A 17,448-nucleotide genomic window follows, 5' to 3' on the forward strand; every position below is an offset into this window, starting at 1 on the left:
TCACTACCTTTGTTTGTTGTCTATCAGTTTGCATTGTACACAAATCTGGTTCTAATTTCTTTACTGCTTCAGAACTTCGCTCTGGCAGCTTGTTTTCAACAAAAATGTATTGTCAGATTTTATTTGTGCCTAGTGGTGGGGGTCCGCTGCCCTCTAAAGTGCTAATGCATACTGAGTTTGCAGCTTACAACCTCTGTGGGCATACGCTTTCGCCTTCATTATTCGCTTGTCAACACCATACAAGACACCGCAAGTGAATGTTGTGGCCTACTTTGCCAAAACTTGCCTGGTGCACACAGTAAGTCGCCTGTAAGCGGTGCCAAGGTAGGCTAAGCCGTAAGTGACGGAGTGGTTCCATAATCAGCAGCTGTGCCATTATGGAGGTGCTACTTCACTGCCTGCTCCCCATCCCTCGTGCAGTGGATACTGGAGCCTTCTTCGGCACACCGCTGCGTGTGGCTCGCACTATGCTTTGTTAAAAGTTATCAGAGTCATTTCCCGAGCCAAATATTTTCTTTCCCATTATCACATATTTCGACTTGTCTAGCGTTTTGCTACAGCTTGGTCCAAGTATGCTGTGCCAATTATTTACGCTTACATGAGAAGATTCCTAAGAAAAAAAAAATTTGTTGTGTAAATGTTTGGATTTTGCCTCACTGCGGCCTCAAGGAAATGCTGTCTTCAGCTAGTGACACTTGTGTTGAAAAAGAGTGCACAAAGTGTTAGATGAAAAAACACCCATCTACTGTCACATAACATATGTCAGCAGTGGCGAAGCGAGCCATTCCTTAAGGAAGAGGCAATGGTGACGTGAACAGGTACATCCACCTTTGTTCGGATGTTTCGCCATTGAAACCACCATCTTCCGTTCACAAACGCAGCTGACAATCTTATGAAAAGAGAAAACGGGCCGAGATTGAAAGTGTCGTGGTGACGAAGATACGCTTAACTTTAGATAAGCACTGCATACAGAAGCGTTGGTACACCTAAACTGTCTGTGACAGAATGTCATGCATGCCCTGGCTGGTTAAATAGCTTGAAGCAAGCGTACAAGGCTTCAAAGTCCTATCAAGAGCGCCTCCATCTCTTTACTTTTGTGCCACCAGAAGTTGAGAATAAATGTGTTCAAGAGGCAATTCCAGCTATCACAACGTACATGCTCAGAAATTGGTGTGAGAAACATAGAATGTGGTCAGAGTTTGATCTGTACATGAGGTCAAGGTCAAGCGCGTTGGATGTACAAGCTGTGCTGGTCTGCTTCACCAAGGACGAACTTGGGTGCTCTCAGCAGAGCACGGCCAGAGAGAGTATATTTCATAGCAGTTTATTACTCGTTCTATCCATGAGGTGTTCCAGTTCAAAGCAGTTCACCCCGAAGTGCCATGGCCCTGTGAAAGTTTTGCAGCCTGTGTCCGAAATGAGTACTGCTCGCACTACAAGAAGTTTGCATTTGCGTTTATTGCATTAATGCCAACCTTTGTGTTTCTTCGCTTGAGAACATAACCAACATGGAAATCTCATTGGAAGGCATGAAAGCATTGTGCCTGCTATTGCGGCTCCCCAACCACAGATTATATGTTAGGTGAATTCGAGCGTTGCCCATGGAGTGAAAGCTTCACTTTGCCCAGTCTGGGAATGGCTGACGAGGATGAAGTCGCATTTGCTCTTCAGGAAAGTGGTGACTTGATCAAGAAGAGGTCGTCTCCAACCCTGTTTGTGAAAGAGCTTGGCAAACGGGTTACCAAATGGATTCCTCACGAATGCACGCACTCAAGCCGCGGCTGTTGATGAGGCAAAGAGATGCAAGCAGCGCAGGAGCATTTTTCTGCATTTAGATATTTCGGAAAACTGGAGTGTCCTTTCAAATGAAACACAATTGTACCATTGGCACAAGAAACAAATCTTGCCCATTTTCACCTGTGTCACCACGTCAAGAAAAGCAACACACAGCTTTGCTGTCATAATCGACGACATACGTCACGACGCAGCGCACGCCTGCCACGCCGTAGGTTAAGTGCACGAAGTGTTAGATGAAAAAACACAGATCTACTGTCACCTAACATATGTCAGCAGTGGTTAAGTGAGCCATTTTAAAAACGGGTACCAACTGTATGTGTTGTGCCACTCCAAGTACACGTCCGCAAGGTTGACATTTCCCGCTATTGGGCCTGGGAAGAACGCCTGTGACGGTGTGGGTGGACTGCTTAAGCACCAAGCTTCCCTGTACAACCTGAGGTCTGGAAGCACTGACTGCATTCAGTCGGCACTTGAAATGGTCTCCCAACTCAGTGGCAGCCTCAAGAATGTGGCCCTGCTTCATGCGCCTGCTGCAGTCATCGAGGAGCATTGTCAGTGGAAGTCAGTGGAGTGGAAGTCAGTGCCGCGTGGGCTGGGAATTCAGTCATAGCATTTGTGGATGGTGTGCCCGCGATCAGTCAAGGGGACATGCATTGTCCGCTGCGAAAACTGCCACTACTAGCCAGCTGATGGTGATTAAACGCTTTTGAAATACTAACTGCAAGGGACACGCAAAAATTGTTCGAGCACCGCGAGTATTGTAGAATTTGTTCTCTCTTGTGTGCCAGAAAACAAAGCAGAAAACACGTTCTCTGTTCTTGCCACAATAAGAAACCCAAGTTTCCTTCATTAGTGGCAACCGCTGCCTTTTATTTTTATAAAATAGAGTAAATGTTAACAAAGAGGAACGAGTCATTGCGGCACTAAAGCCAGCATGCTCAACATGGGCCACTTTGGCCCTTTATACAGTCGAACCTCGATATATCGAACAGCGCGGTGATCGCAAAATAGTTCGATATAGCCAGAATTCGATATATAAAATCACGTAGAAAACGCGTCAAAAACTAGCACAAATCAATCAATGAACCAATCGTGGCGCAATAGATACTCACATGAAGCTTTAAACAAAGTATTTATTTCGTTCGCTAAAGTACTGAAGCAGCGTAGCCTGCTTCATATTGGCAACCGCGTGCTTGACCACGGCGTCCTCAACATAGTCCAAACGGTACACAAGAGACGGTCCAGTGCCTTCTATTGCGCCGCAGTAGCGGCGTACAACGGCCAAAGCAGCTACAGCCTCAGTTGCAGTCGGGAGCGGGGCAGCATCAGCGCTTGCTGGATCAGCCTCGGCAGCGTCTTCGTTTGGCCGCTCAGCAGTCACTTCTGCCGCGATCTCACGTCTGTTAACTCCGCCACTGTTCCGGTGCTGTCGTCACCGCCAACGAAGTCCTCAATGCACATGCTGTGTGGCTCCGCACCGACAAAGCGCTCCAACTGGCTCCACGGCCGCCTCGATCACGCGCGCACGGCGGGGGCGCGGGCGCGCGTGAGGCGGCCGGGCCGGCTCACGGCCGGGGAGCGCGCGCTTTAGCATAGAATAAAGAACAAGAGAAGCGCGCGAAGCGCGCGCTCCCCTCGAGACCGGCCGTGGCTGGCTCCAAGCCACCGCGTGTGTACGCCGCTACGTTCAAATGGCGCCCTCGGCGCAACCGATGTGGGAGCTGTCGTACGCACCAGTCTGGAACGCCCATCGCGCCGCCGCCATCTTCGAGAGTGTTGCGGGAAAGCTCGCCTCCTGTCAACGGAGCGCACTTGGTCTGGGGCGGCGGAGTTCGATATATCCATTTTACATCCGGCCCCGTTCGAAATAAAAAATTAAAAATGCATGCGATTTTCCACGTGATATAGAAAGTGTTCGATATACGCAATAATTTGATATATCCGTGTTCGATATATCGAGGTTTGACTGTATTTTGGAATAAAGCAAATGTGGAAACATTATCGCACCCACGTTTTGCCCGACATGGAGGACTCATCCAAGTATATATATTTTTTTTCAATATCTAGAACAGGAGCTAGTTTACCTTACTCTTTGAAAATGAGTGTTTCTGAAAAAACTTGCTTATTTAACCATTTTTTCCTTCTCGTGTTTCGCATAGGAGGATAATATTTTGCATAAGTGTTGCAAAGAGGACATTCTGTGTTCAGCACTTTTTCAAGTTTCTGTGTGAAATAGATGTGGCAAAATGCATCAAAGTTGCAACTTTTTTGTGATTTGGGCCATGTTTGGAATTCTAAAAAAAAAATTTCTGTTTGTGAACAACATAAAAAAACGCATGAATCATTTACTGCGAAGCACATTAAAATTAGCAGAAAAGTGTTTCGATGCAACGTATTTAGTTCGCATTTAATTCGACCGTGAAAGAAAAAAATATTGTGGTAAGGAATAAAAGGGCTGCCACCTTCAAATATAATTTTGGCTTGCTGGGAATGCATTTCAGGAATAAATTCTTTGGTTCCTTGCAGTTTGAATATTCGTACATGATATAAAAAAACAGACAAAACAAAAATATCAAGCAGTAGTGCATGTTAGAACTGTCGTGGAATTCTCCTTGAGTGTGTCTGGTACATAAGAACTCTCTTTTTCTCTGTATAAGTGTTGACTATGTGTGCTAACTCTACCAACAGCCTGACCACCCAAGCAAGCACATTGTGCTTAGGATTAGCATTATAGTAGTGTTATATTTTTTTTTTATATAACCCACTAATGTTACTCGAATGATGTCACTACTGATTAATTATCTATCTGGCAGACATAATGAGCACCAAAAACCAAAGTATTCTGTGCAGTAATTAAACTATTACAATAATTAACTTTTATTGCACATGTTTATATTGAAAGGTTCAAGGAAATCATAAAAGTGTAGTTCCGTGTTAAACATTTCAAAACTGCCATGTAAGCCGTAATCATCGTTCTTGTCGGCCTCTTTTATGTCTACTGCAGGACAAAGGCCTTTCTTAGCGATCTCTGATTACCCCTCTCTTGAGCTAGCTGATTACAACTTGCCTGCAAATTTTTCTCATTTTATCACCCCACCTAATTTTCACCATCCTCGACTGCACTTCCTTTCCCTTGGTGCCCATTTCGGGACCCATAAGCTGAAAGAATTGGCCCCAAAGGATTTGCGGAATTTACCTGATTACACGCACAGCCCTGTGAAGCACGGCTCTTGCTGCAACCTTCCTGTGATGTAGCAGGGCTAGGTTGACCGATAGATTTGTAGTCGCTACACAACATGGGCCAAATTACTGTAACAACTCCTTTCCAATACAGTTCTTCTTTGCTGTTCATCAGCATTTTCAAGCGCTATCAGCATGGTTAGCTGGCCATGAATGATGGATAATAATAACAGAATAGTCAAAGTTCACTCTCTAGGGGCTGTGAAAATTTCAGAAAAAAATGAATGCATGCCTTTTACTGCCCCCAAGGGCTCAAATCAGCATAGGCACATCTGAAATAACTCTGGAGGCCTGTCACTACACTTATTAGACGTATCGGTGCTTGTACTGTGATAGAAGAGGAAAGGTGCATGTGTGTATAATTAAGGAATACATACCCTGTCCCATGACAATTGCCCCTCCCCACTTTTGGTGTGTTTCACCACAATATTTCGCATATGCTTCCCTGTTTAATACAGATGTATTGAGGCGAAGCTGACTTTCAGAAACCAGCATTAACCTTTTTAGTCGGGAATTACGATCAACTGTCAACACATGTACCCGCAGTGGTTGCATAGTGGCTGGGCTGTTGGGCTGCTATTAAGCATGAGGTCGAGGGATCGAATTCCTGCCATGGCGGCCCGATTTCAGTGGGGGCGAAATGCGAAAACACCCATATACTTAGATTTAGGTGCACTTTAATGAACTCCAGGTGGTCAAAATTTCCTGAGACCCCCACTACTGTGTGCCTCATAATCAGAAAGTGTTTTTTGCACATAAAACCCCACAATTTAATAAAATTAGTTGTCTATACTTGTGGGAAACATACATACATTATGCCAGAGTGATTGAGACTCGACTGAAAGCAAGTCAAGGTGGTACGACTCTTTGTGCATTTATGAATATTTCAATATTGTAAAGTCAGTCGTGAAACGTTTCTTCATAAAATGAATCACCTGCTCGTATTGCATGCACAAGTTATTTATTGGCAGCAAGCATTCCAAGGAAGAAAAATATATATATTTCAAGGTTGCTGCCGACATGACACACGTCAAACATCACATAAAACATAGTACAGTAAAACCTCGTTAAACGTACCCGCTTAAGCAGTAGTTTCGTTTTAAACTGAAGGGGTTATGCACCGCGCCATGCTTTCTGAGCTTGCAAGACATTGGAGAGGGTTACAAAGGCAGAGTAGGCGCCATTGCTAAGAGTGACGAATTGTTTCCATGAAAAACATGGCACCATACAGAAAGAAGCTTGGTAGCAAACATCAAAGTAGTTAGGCCTAGCGTTGCTGCAGTAGTGAATGCAGCTGCCAGCGGATCTTGCATGCGGGAGCACTGGTTCGAGGAGGCGAGATAATCAAAATGGCGGCAGTGGTGGCTACAATTAATGCTGTTTTGGACCTTCGGTCGTGGCAGAAAGTCCTGAAAGTCGGACAGTGAAGGTTTTTACGTCCGAAATTTCAAACATTTTTGTACATTGACTCTATGGGGCACGTGGGCAGCGCCGCGAAGGTGTCCGAAGTATAGAGCATGTCCGAAAAATCGGGTGTCCAGAAAATGTGTCGTTGACTGTAGAATTGAGCAAAAAGAACCTTTACATTATTCCAGCCATGGTCTCATGTGTTGCGCTGGTGATGAAAGTAGCTGATAACATATGGATAGAATTCAGCTAAATAAATCCTTACATTAGACTGGCCGTGGTTTCATCTGTATGTCCTAACCGACTGTTATTGGGAATGGCAGGCAGACTCCCACATAACAGCCACTGCAAAATGATGGTGTTCTTTTGTAGTAGTGAAATGTTGCTAGAAAAATACAGGGAGGTCTCTTGATAAGTACAGATGAAAATATGGTGACCAGGAGAATTAAGGAAAATACTTAACCCTGAAGGTGCAGTCAGATTCATTATGAGCTATAGCACATTGCACATGGTTAAAGGGCCTGCAAGACTCTTCGCCGGCGATGGCTATAAGTGAAAAAAAAAATGGAGAACTAAACAGCTCTCTAATTACTGGTATTTATTAAAACAATTTCTCTTATGTCGGCACTGTGTTATGGCTCATATTGAATGCAGCTGTTTGTTAGCACCATAATCTGTGGGCATTAATGCTGCTAAACGTGTTCTATTGTTTCGAATCATTAATTGTTAGTGATTGATTCTGCTTGGCTATGCATGTGCCATTCATAGCATTTTGGCTTGGCTCAATTCCTGTTCTTCTTTTTTCTATTTTTCAGGTAGTCTCAACTGTGCCTCGTTTGTTGCTGGCATCATCGAAGCCATCCTCATCGGCTGCAACTTTGTGAGCAACTTCTCTTCTCAATTGCTTCATCTTCATGCTTGCATCTTTCTATGTCCAAGTGGCTATGGCTGCGCCTGTATGCGTTGCACGGAAGCAAAAGCATGCTGCACTTGTAGATGACTTGGGGTGGATGTTCTCATTTGTAGAGTTCAGATGCTGATGTGTTTAAAGGCCTACTCCAACGGAATAGTGGACCGCGTAAGAAGCACAGTTCTCAGCTAGTTTAGACGTACAGTAGCCTCTGTGGAAAATATTATGCTTGAAATGCGACTGGGCGCAAACTTACACGTTTTTCATACCGAAACTGAAAAATATGTCGCCATTACCAGTCGCTAGAAGCACTTTCGAAACTGTAGAAAACCAGCACACGGGTCGTCTGCTTCCCTTGCTTATATACCGTTCCCGTGTATCAGCAAACAGCTGCTGCACGTCTGCTAGCCACAGAGTTAGTATACCTTGCTAGCTGCTTCATGTGCAGCGCCAACGCTGTTCCGTGCCCACAGTGTTCTTCTAATGCGAAGTATTATACGAGTCAAGCCAGTTTTTTTCTATCTGGTTGTCTCCTTTCAACAAGCAGAGCCTGGATGCATTGCACCTTCGCTCGTAGACGAGTACATTGGGGTGACAAAGCTGAAGGCGTGGATATAGTCCGGCTTAGTGGGGACGCAATCCACGTGAGGCGACGCTTAACACTATGCCGGCGAAAATTGGACGCTCTACAGTCGTCTAGTGCTGCTGGCGCAGTAATAGAACATGTCCTATCGCACACCAGAGCTACTGGGACCGGGTGCATCGCACACTACCTGACTGAACAGCAGCATGCTGAGCTATATGCAGTTCGAGTTCGCTGATGCAAGCGTATAACCTCCTTGGCCCCTTCGACAAACAACAAAGCTCTTGCTCGCTTCTGCACTTGTGCTGCGGGTCATATTTAAAGTGGAAGGTAAAATTTTTTCTATTTTTACGTCTTTGGCATGACATATCTGACTTCACCGGCCACTGCTTGGCACACTGTAAATGCCGACTCATTAACCGATGAGAACAACTACCGCCATCTGTAGTATACTTATCATCCGCCATCAGGATAAGTAGCTGAGGCTCGGCTTGGCCATGCAAAGGGGTCTAACTTCTAGCGGCTCCATGGTGGGTGGGTGGCATTACTACCAAAAATTACAGTCTTATAGCTGCTTCCTTCCCTTCGCTACCTGATCGCTCCCTGAAGAGGGGGGGCACTGATGTCTTGAGTTTTTTGGCCGTCAAAAAGAAACTTTCCCTTATTTCCATGTAATCCACTCTGAACAACCAGACAAACCCGTGTGAACAATCTCGCCGTTCGTCGTTTCTAAGTCTTTCACCCAAGTTTTCAGTACAGGTTATAAATGCCAAGCGGTGATCTCCTCTTGGAGCTCCGTAACCAGAAACAATATGAAAGGCTACCTACTGTATTTACTCGCATAATGATCGCACCTTTTTGTCAGAAAAATTGCCGCAAAATCAGGAGTGCCATCATTACGCGGGTTAAATTTCCCTCAAAAAGAAAAAAAAAAATTTTTCGTGCCGCGTTTGCTGTGGGACACCAAAACAAAAATGCCGGCCGGCGGAGCAAGCCGAACACACCGAACGCAACTTTTTTTCTTCTCCTGAGTACATTACGTGCGTTTAAACAGTTTCTTTTGCATCAGTAATGAATAATATTGTTAATATCAGCAAGTTTGCAGCAATATCATAGCCATGTCCGCTTTGAGGGGACAGAAACACATGGCCGGCATGCTGCGGAAACTGCGGCATCTGTCTTCACTACTATCCTAATATGACACGTTTCCCCTAAGGGTGTGTGAATATCTTAGCTGTGTTACAAGCGTCTGCATATGAATAGCATACACTTTTAACGTATCAGTGTAAACGTGGCTACTATCATTGCCGCTCGCGATTTGTTGCATGCCCACGAGTGCAGATGAGAAGAATCAAAAGGCGCCTTTTTTGTTGTTGACCACAACCACCATAAAGCCTACACATAATAAAGGCAAGTTTGGTTGCAGCTTTTTTTTAGTCATGGAAGTGCGGAAAGTGATGAAAGTAATGAAATGAGACATCTACTTAAGAATGTTTGGTGCGTGCAGACCACTTGGTTTATCTTGAAAAGTCTTTCGCGTAGCATTCGACAGACGGTAAGCGCAATCAATATTAGCTAGACTTGGCTCACGACATATCGCTGCGGCAAGTTCAGGGTGCGATCATTACACAGGAAATTTTAAAAATCGAATTTTGACGACAAAATTAAGAGGTGCGATTATTACGCGAATGCTATCATTATGCGAGTAAATACAGTAATATAGTATCATTTGGGGACACCCAAGTTGCAGTAACTCCGCACCGTGCTATGAATACCACCTGTTGTGTAGTCTCAGATGATGATCTCTTGCAACTGACTGAAGCTGAACTTCCAGAGGGCTTCGGTGAACAAAATGTCATCAACGTTAAACAAATTAAGATTAGGCGTGACAATAAGGAAATCGAGACCAAACACCTGATACTTCCTTTTGACGCAAGTGTTCTGCCCGAGTCCATCGAGGCTGGGTATATCAAGCTTCGTGTTCGGCCATACGTTCCGAATCCCCTGTGATGTTTCAAATGCCAGTGTTTCGGTCACAGTCCACAGAGCTGCTGAAGCGATCTGTGCGAAATGCAGTGCTCATGAGCACACCTCTGTATCTTGTGAAAACTCTCTCCACTGTGTAAACTGTGATGGTGAGCATGCTGCATACTCGTGGTCATGTCCATCCTGGAAAAAAGAAAGGGAAATTGTTACAATTATAGTAAAAGAAAAGATAACTTTCACGGAGGCACGCAGACGGGTATCCTTCCTGTCCAAAAACACCTTTGCCGATGTGACGCGTCAGGGATAAGCGGCACAACGGCTTTTAGCGGCTGTCCGACCCACACGCAGTGAGTCGGTAGTTAAAACATCTGCCACCCCCCACCCCGCCGTGCGCGGTTGCAGCTAGCACTGCTCCGCCACCCAAGCAGAAGGGGCCATTGACCTCCAGGCCGGTGGTTTCAAAGGTCTCGTCTGCCGAGACAAGGCCTTCAGGTCAAATCCAGCGCTTGCAAGAGTGTGTGTCCAGCACCTCACAAGAAGCAATGGTCACAACCAGCCAGAATGCGTCACCAGCGCCTAAGGAACGGCAAGCCTCTCTCAGCCGCTCCAAAAAAGACAAAACTTGCATCACGGTGCCTGGAAAGGGCCCATGAGCTAACCTCCATCTCTCGGAACACAAAGCACAAAACACGTCTCTACGGCTGAGGCCTACATACTATTGTTGGCTGTGAAGCATATAAGAAAATCAAAACTCCAAAAATCAGTTATATATACAGACTCCTTAGGTGTTGTGAAGGCCTTGATGTCATTCTGTAAGCACAAAAATCCAGTAATAAATGAACTCTATTCTGTCCTGTGTAAAACGTACATATCTAATCAGCATATCATTATATGCTGGGCGCCTGGCCATAGGGGCATCGAGAGTAATGTTCTGGTGAACCAGATGGCCACGTCAATTGCATCGCATTCCGTTAATTCTACCGCTGCAGTCCCTGTCACAGATATGAAGCCCTTCTTACGAAGGAAACTGCAAAACTACTTGCAACGCTTTTGGGACGGGGAAACAAATAATAAGCTGCACATAATAAAGCCACAATTAGGTTTCTGGCCTTCTGCAACACGAATCGTGCCGAACAGATGTCCTATTCTGTTGCCTCAGAATAGGACACACATTTGGCACCCATAACTTTTTACTCACTGGAAGTGGACCTCCAACCTGTGGTAGATGTGGGGAGAGGCTGACCAACCTCCACATCCTTCTGGAGTGTCGGGAAGCTGAATCTGAGAGAACGAAACCTTTTCCCCTAGCATACCGGCAGCACATCCCCCTTCATCCTGTAATGTTCCTTGGCCCAGAACCACTCTTTAACACCAACACAGTCCTAGGTTTCTTGAAAGATGTTGTGTTACATGTTATTAGCCCCATACATTTGTAGTGCTTCCTCTCTTCAGAGAATGCCGCTGTGATAGTAGTTTCATATAGCACATGCCTCTAGGCCCTTGTGTTTCAAGGGCTCTGGCAAAGCAGTAGTGCTCTAGCCAAATTTAGCATCTTGCATATTTTGTATATAGTATAATTCTTTCACAATGCATTGTAGTGTTCATAGTAAATGTTGTTGCCATAATATCATTAGACGTAGATTTTATGCAATTTACATAAGTTTTTTGGCCCCTTTACAGCCACCTCACATTAACTTCACAGAACTCATCAGTCCACTGTGAACCCATTAACACTAGCATGGCGCTCTTTGGCCATACCTGGCCCTTGTGCCATTAAACATCAAACATTCATTCATGTGCTCATCGCTACACTGGCTCATCGTCTTTTCCTTCAGGGTGTCTACCAACCGGAAAAACCGGGAATTCTCAGGTATTTTGAGTAGTCTGGAAAAACTCAGGGAAAACTCAGGGAATTGGTGCCTCTATCAGGGAAAATTAGCTGTAGTTTTGTTGAAAGGGTCGAAAGTCGTGGTAATGCTGACTCGAGTAACCGACAGGAATCGTAATGAATCGTATTTGACGCCCTGTCGTGGGCTGGAGGAGTTGCCAGTGTACATTCAGCAACCGACTTTCCGGATTCCCGATAATTTGGACGGCTTCGCGGCACCACCACATACCCTATAGACTCAATGTATCAGAACGCCTGAAATTTCGGACGCAAGAACTCTTCGCCGTACGATTTTCCGGACATTTTGCCCTGACCACAGGTCCGAAACAGCATTACTCAAAGCCGCCGCCGCTACCATTTTGATTACCTCACCGCCTCGAATCGGCGCTCTCGCACGCAGATCCTCTGGCAGCCGTAGCCACCATTGCGGCAATGCTAGGCCTAGCTGCTTCGACGTTTGCTGTGAAGCTTCTTGCCGTTGGGTGCCACGTTTTTTATTGAAAGAATTCGCTGCTGTCAGCAGTAGCATGGACTCCGCCTTAGTGGTCCTCGCGATTGGCTTAGAAGCTTGCAAAGCACGGTGTGTTGCATAATGCCGGTTCCCGAAAGTCAGCTTCGCCTCTGTACAGAAATGTTACTTGGTGAAGCATACGTAAAAGTAATGCAGTGAAGCATAACAAGCGTGGGAAGGGGCTATTTCCACGGGACACAGTATGTATTCCTTAGTTATACACGCATGCACCCTGTATTTCCTGTCACAGTATGAGCACCAATATGCCTAATACGTGTGCCGACAGGCCAGTAGAGCGTTTTTGAATGTGCCTGTGGCGGGTGGAGCCCTTAAGTGCAGTAAATGGCATGCATTTATTTTTTTCAACTGGCTGACTTTTCGGGCGTTTTCGTGGCCCCTAGGGAGTTTGAAAAATTGGACGTGAACTGTGCAACTTGCCAAGAAGATGCTTCAAATGATCCGTGGGGCAAACGAGTAGCGGAAGGAGGACAAGAACAGAAAGTACCTACGCATTGAGGAATGAACATGAAAGGAAGCGTGCTGCTGCCATTTTGAGCTCAAAAACAGTGTTGGCTGATGCCGAGATGCAGGTGTCCCTCATTTAAACCAAAATAAACTCTTTAAAGCAGTGAAACACAAAACTGAGGCGTCGTGCGCGGGCTGAGAGTATGTCAGGACAGTTGAGGTTGACTTATGAGCTGTTGAGAGAGAATCTCAATTGCGTCAAAATTCGGGCCTCGTACCACTGAGCTTACTATCAGTTGATAGAAATAGGCGATATTCGAAAATATTTGCTTCTGTATGGATCTCCTTTTTATTTGTATTTGAGAATGTCTTACTCAATTCGCAATATTTTTTAGAAGACATTTTATTTGCCGTGCATTTTACTAACCCCTCCATTCTATTCTTTTTTTGAATAACATAAACACTACTCCTTAGTATTCAAGTTGGATTAAGGCATTTTTTTACATTTTTTCATATGCTTACTAGGGAGGGACAGCACCGGGTGATATGGTTTCAGTCCATCTTGACATAAAACATAGTTCTGCATCACTCAGGTAATTTGGAAATGTCAACTTAGTAGACACCCTGGCCTTTCCCTGTCTGTTTTGTACTTGTGGTTACGGGGGTTTTGCACTTGTGGTTAAAGGAACAGAATCGAGCAAAACTTAATGAGGAGTATTTTTTCAAAGTGAGCCAAGTCCGAAAGCCTAAACTAAGCCAGAATTGCTACTATTCGAAAGTGCACCTTCATACACTCAGGTCTGTCAAAATGCAGCAATTTAGGTCAGAAAGACGTGTTACAAAAATGTGCTTTCATTCTAAAATGAGCCAGGTACTTCGTATGTGCCAATCAACATGAGCCTTATGAGACTTATCCAATTGCAGCACTCCAACAACACTACGTGACTGAACCGATGAGGCGTCTGCCATGAGAGTTGCCACATCAGGATATCGTCTAGATGTGTTAGTGTTCACTGGTGAAAAGTCTTGGGCTGTGGATTATGATAGCTATGAGCAAGTTTGTGGCAGGTTGTAACGCAGACAGAGTCCTTCAACGATGCACTAGCTCAAGAAATATTGTGGCACGCAAGAGCACATGGCCACAATATTTGTGTGATGTGCCAGTGCAATCAGTGTGGCCACGCATCAAAGCAAGCCTGCATAGGCGCAGTGGCAGCTCGAAACGTGGCTTCATGTCACTTGCTACATTGTTTGGGCATACCAATGGTGTTGGTGACTTGTGTGCTGGTCTCAATGTAGTGAAAATACCGTCTTCTTGCAGCCAACGCACAGATGCAAGGCTGCTGCAACACGGAAGCTACATGCTGCCTAAAGCAATGTGCACTTACCTTATTGTAATGTAATCTTGGCAGGCTCACATAATGCAACAGATGAGAAGATGCCACGCATCTAGTCCTTAGTGTGCTTGCACAAGTTTGCTTCGATGCATGGCTACGCTGGGGCTTAGCGGTGCATGACCACGTACTGGCGCTGCAGTCTGCAACGGAGCGAAAGTTTAAGCTGCTGGGTGTTGACACGAAAGAGCACGTCAACGACAGCGGAAATGAATTTGCAATCATGGATTTATCAGTGGTACAAGACTTTTCTGGACTTATGCCAGGTCCTGGGTGCGGCAAGAAAACACTGATGCTTTCAAAGGACCCCGACAAGGAGCACGGGCTCTGTGCCAAGCTTGTGCTGGAGTCCTCCAGGTGTGGCATGTGCAAAGAGCAATTTTCTTCCCCAAGAGTGGCTGGTGATGCAACAATAACGCCATTTGAAGTAAACGTCCAAGCTATGAAGGCCATGCACAGCATTGGTAAGGGAGCAACAGCCCTCTCCGACTTCTTTGCCGCGACGAACATTTCTCATTGTGGCTTACACCACACAACCTACCAGGGCCATATGAACATGATGGTTCAAGCGGTGCAGCAGTGCTGCAACAGATTGTGAGGCTGCAAGTGTGGCCCAAATCAAGGAACTTTACAAGGACTTTGGTAACCCACCTGGGAACATAGACGTCATTTATGATGGAACCTGGCTGACACGCGGCCGCAGTTCGCACGTTGCTGTTAGATGCATCATTGAGATGTACACCAGGCTCGTCATTGACCACGTCGTGCTGTCCAACTTTTGCTTGGGCTGATCACACGGTCCAAAATCCAAGAGCAAGGGCTTGGCACGCAAAACGTCTTCCAGAGTGCCAGAAAAACATTGAGTGCAATGCCGGGCAAATGGAGGTGCAAGCTGCACTGCTCATGTTTCAGAGATCCCTTGACAAGTACAAGCTGTAGGGGTTGAGGGACGGACTTCGGGATGACAAATCCAAAACTTGGGAGGGATTTATTCTACATTATGTACAGGGACGTGAGCGTCAATTAACATTAGTACAGTCATTACGGGCCGGCAGCAACTCAGACGCTGCGGCCCGCGGCAAGAAGTTCGAGAGAGGTGAATCAGGGAATCAGGGAATGTCCCAGAATGCTCAGGTCTCTCTGGAAGGCTTCTTATAAACCCTTCGAGCACTGTAAGTCACGTCATGTTTGACCAATGGGAGAGTCCGCTCCGATGACGCCACTTTCAGCCAATGGTAGGCGCCCGTGTCGCGGTGTCACACCTGGCGGCTCTCTGCGGTCTTGCCTCGCAGACTGGCAATGCACTTCTAACGAGGAGAAGGGGAGGGCTGCTCATGCTCCATTGTCAGAGGCCCACCTGCTAATCCCGGCGGCGCACGAACTTGTTGGCACGTGAACTTGTTGCCTTAAACTTGTTTGCACGTGTCTCCTCTGGAATGCGCTTTCCTGCTTCTGCATTCCTCAATTAGCTGTGCTGCAATCCGATGTGGTCTGGGGAACTCAAAGTAATCGCAGGAAACAGCTCCATATCTAACAGCTCGTCCTCGCCCCGGTTGTTCTGAATGGCCGGTGAACTCAATTCGCTGGCCATGAGGAACGCTGAAAGAAGCTGCAGGGTACTGGGGTCGAGCCTCGTTTGACAACCCTCGGGATCCTGGGCCCTGGAGAACATACGTCAAACAAACCAAACAACACAGCGCTGCACCACGCGTAAGCGCAGGCTCTTCACCCCTGACTCGCCAGGCTATTACTGAGTCAAAATCAACCCTGATCTTTTAGTTCCCCAATTTTGACAAAACAGTTGTAACCACCCTTGCAAACAGCCATCCATTTCTCCTCGAATGCCGACAAGACCAGAGTACTATTGTTGTTGCAAAACAAAAGGGTCGTTGACGATGCAAACAACAAATGAAAACAGCCGAACATTACTTAAGTGGCCTAACTACACGAACAGCATGTTTCCAATCTATCGCAGTGGCGTACTTATCGCACGTATTGGTGCCACTGAACAATCTGGTCAACCTCACAAGTACGTAATCACAAGCGCACTAGCCTTGTGGTCACTAAACAAAACGCGTACTTGCGTTGTAGGCAAACTTTTCATTTACGCTTACTCACGTTTCTTCCCTGAAAGTCCTACAGGACACGTGACTTAACCGAACAATTAAACTCGCGGGAGTTACACACTCCGCAGAACTCTTAAAATAATGCGTCTTCTAATAACTAGTTCCAGGCATGCTCACTGAAGAAGTCAGAATACGGTTGCCCTCAACACACGAGCAACCCAGTCATAAATCTGCTTCCTTCCCTCCACACAGGACATGCGCTAATGGAACTAAGAACGCTTCTCAGTGCAAATCATGCACTCACTGAAAATCTACGTGCTTAACCTTACAAAATTCAAAAACACTTAAAAAGAAAGAAGGTTAAATAACACACACGCGCGTTACGATAGGCCTCTCAACCATAACCTTGACCTTTAGGTTACTCACACACACACACAAAAAAGCCTATCTACTTATTAATGAGCATCTCGCGAGACTACATGTTTACACAAACACGTCTTTCAAATCTCGGAGCTTTCTCAAACCAAAACATAAACAAAGCTCATACCTTACACCTTGAAAGAAATCCTAGTCTCAAATCGCGAAAACTTTCCGATGCTCAAAAATAAAAAACAAAACAACATGCTTTACTTCTACGGAAGCTCTTGGCCTCCCTTTCCAAAGGCTTACGTCCGACTCATACTTTGAGTCGAACCCGGGGTGGTCGCAGTTTCAAAGCTACTCTGGCTACGGAGGAACAACAAAAGGGCTGATTCACTATCAGCTCCCCCAAGACGTTACGGTCTCCTGCCAATTTGCGTCTTGGTGCCCCGCTTTCCTCAAAAACTCGACTGACCGCGTCGCTACTCCCCACCTGTTCTCGTACTGCCACCTTGCGTTTCTTCGAACTGCACGCTGAGTTATGAAAAGAACTACGGAATGACGAGGAGTTTAACAGCCTCGTGCCCTTTGTCCGCGTCCGTGCAGAACATTCTTCGCGGTCCCCCTTTGACCGGTGGCTCGAACGTTTTCGATGCGTCAACATCGTCCGTGAAGACCGCACCTTCTTCCTCGCGCCCTGCCCTTTTGGGTTTCTCGCCATTTTTGGCGGCGCTACATTAATTACCGTCTTTCGTTCTTTACCGCGCTTCTTTTTACGGCGCTTTCTCTTTGCACTCGCTTTCATGTCGCCTTCTCGTGCCTCGTGCTGGCCGGTACACAT

The 17,448-nt window shown here is 46.0% G+C and overlaps 1 protein-coding gene across 2 annotated transcripts in view; it reads left to right on the forward strand.

The window, feature by feature from the left end:
• Trs31 (trafficking protein particle complex subunit 31) overlaps window positions 1-17,448 on the forward strand; it is a 111,297-nt gene that overhangs the window by 19,064 nt on the left and 74,785 nt on the right. For both annotated transcript variants that reach the window (XM_065440378.2, XM_065440377.1), the window contains exon 6: window positions 7,260-7,324. In XM_065440378.2, coding sequence (XP_065296450.1) covers window positions 7,260-7,324 — 65 coding nt within the window. The remainder of the gene's footprint in view (window positions 1-7,259; window positions 7,325-17,448) is intronic.

This window comes from Dermacentor albipictus, chromosome 9 (assembly GCF_038994185.2).
Source record: "Dermacentor albipictus isolate Rhodes 1998 colony chromosome 9, USDA_Dalb.pri_finalv2, whole genome shotgun sequence".
Lineage (NCBI taxonomy): Eukaryota > Metazoa > Arthropoda > Arachnida > Ixodida > Ixodidae > Dermacentor > Dermacentor albipictus.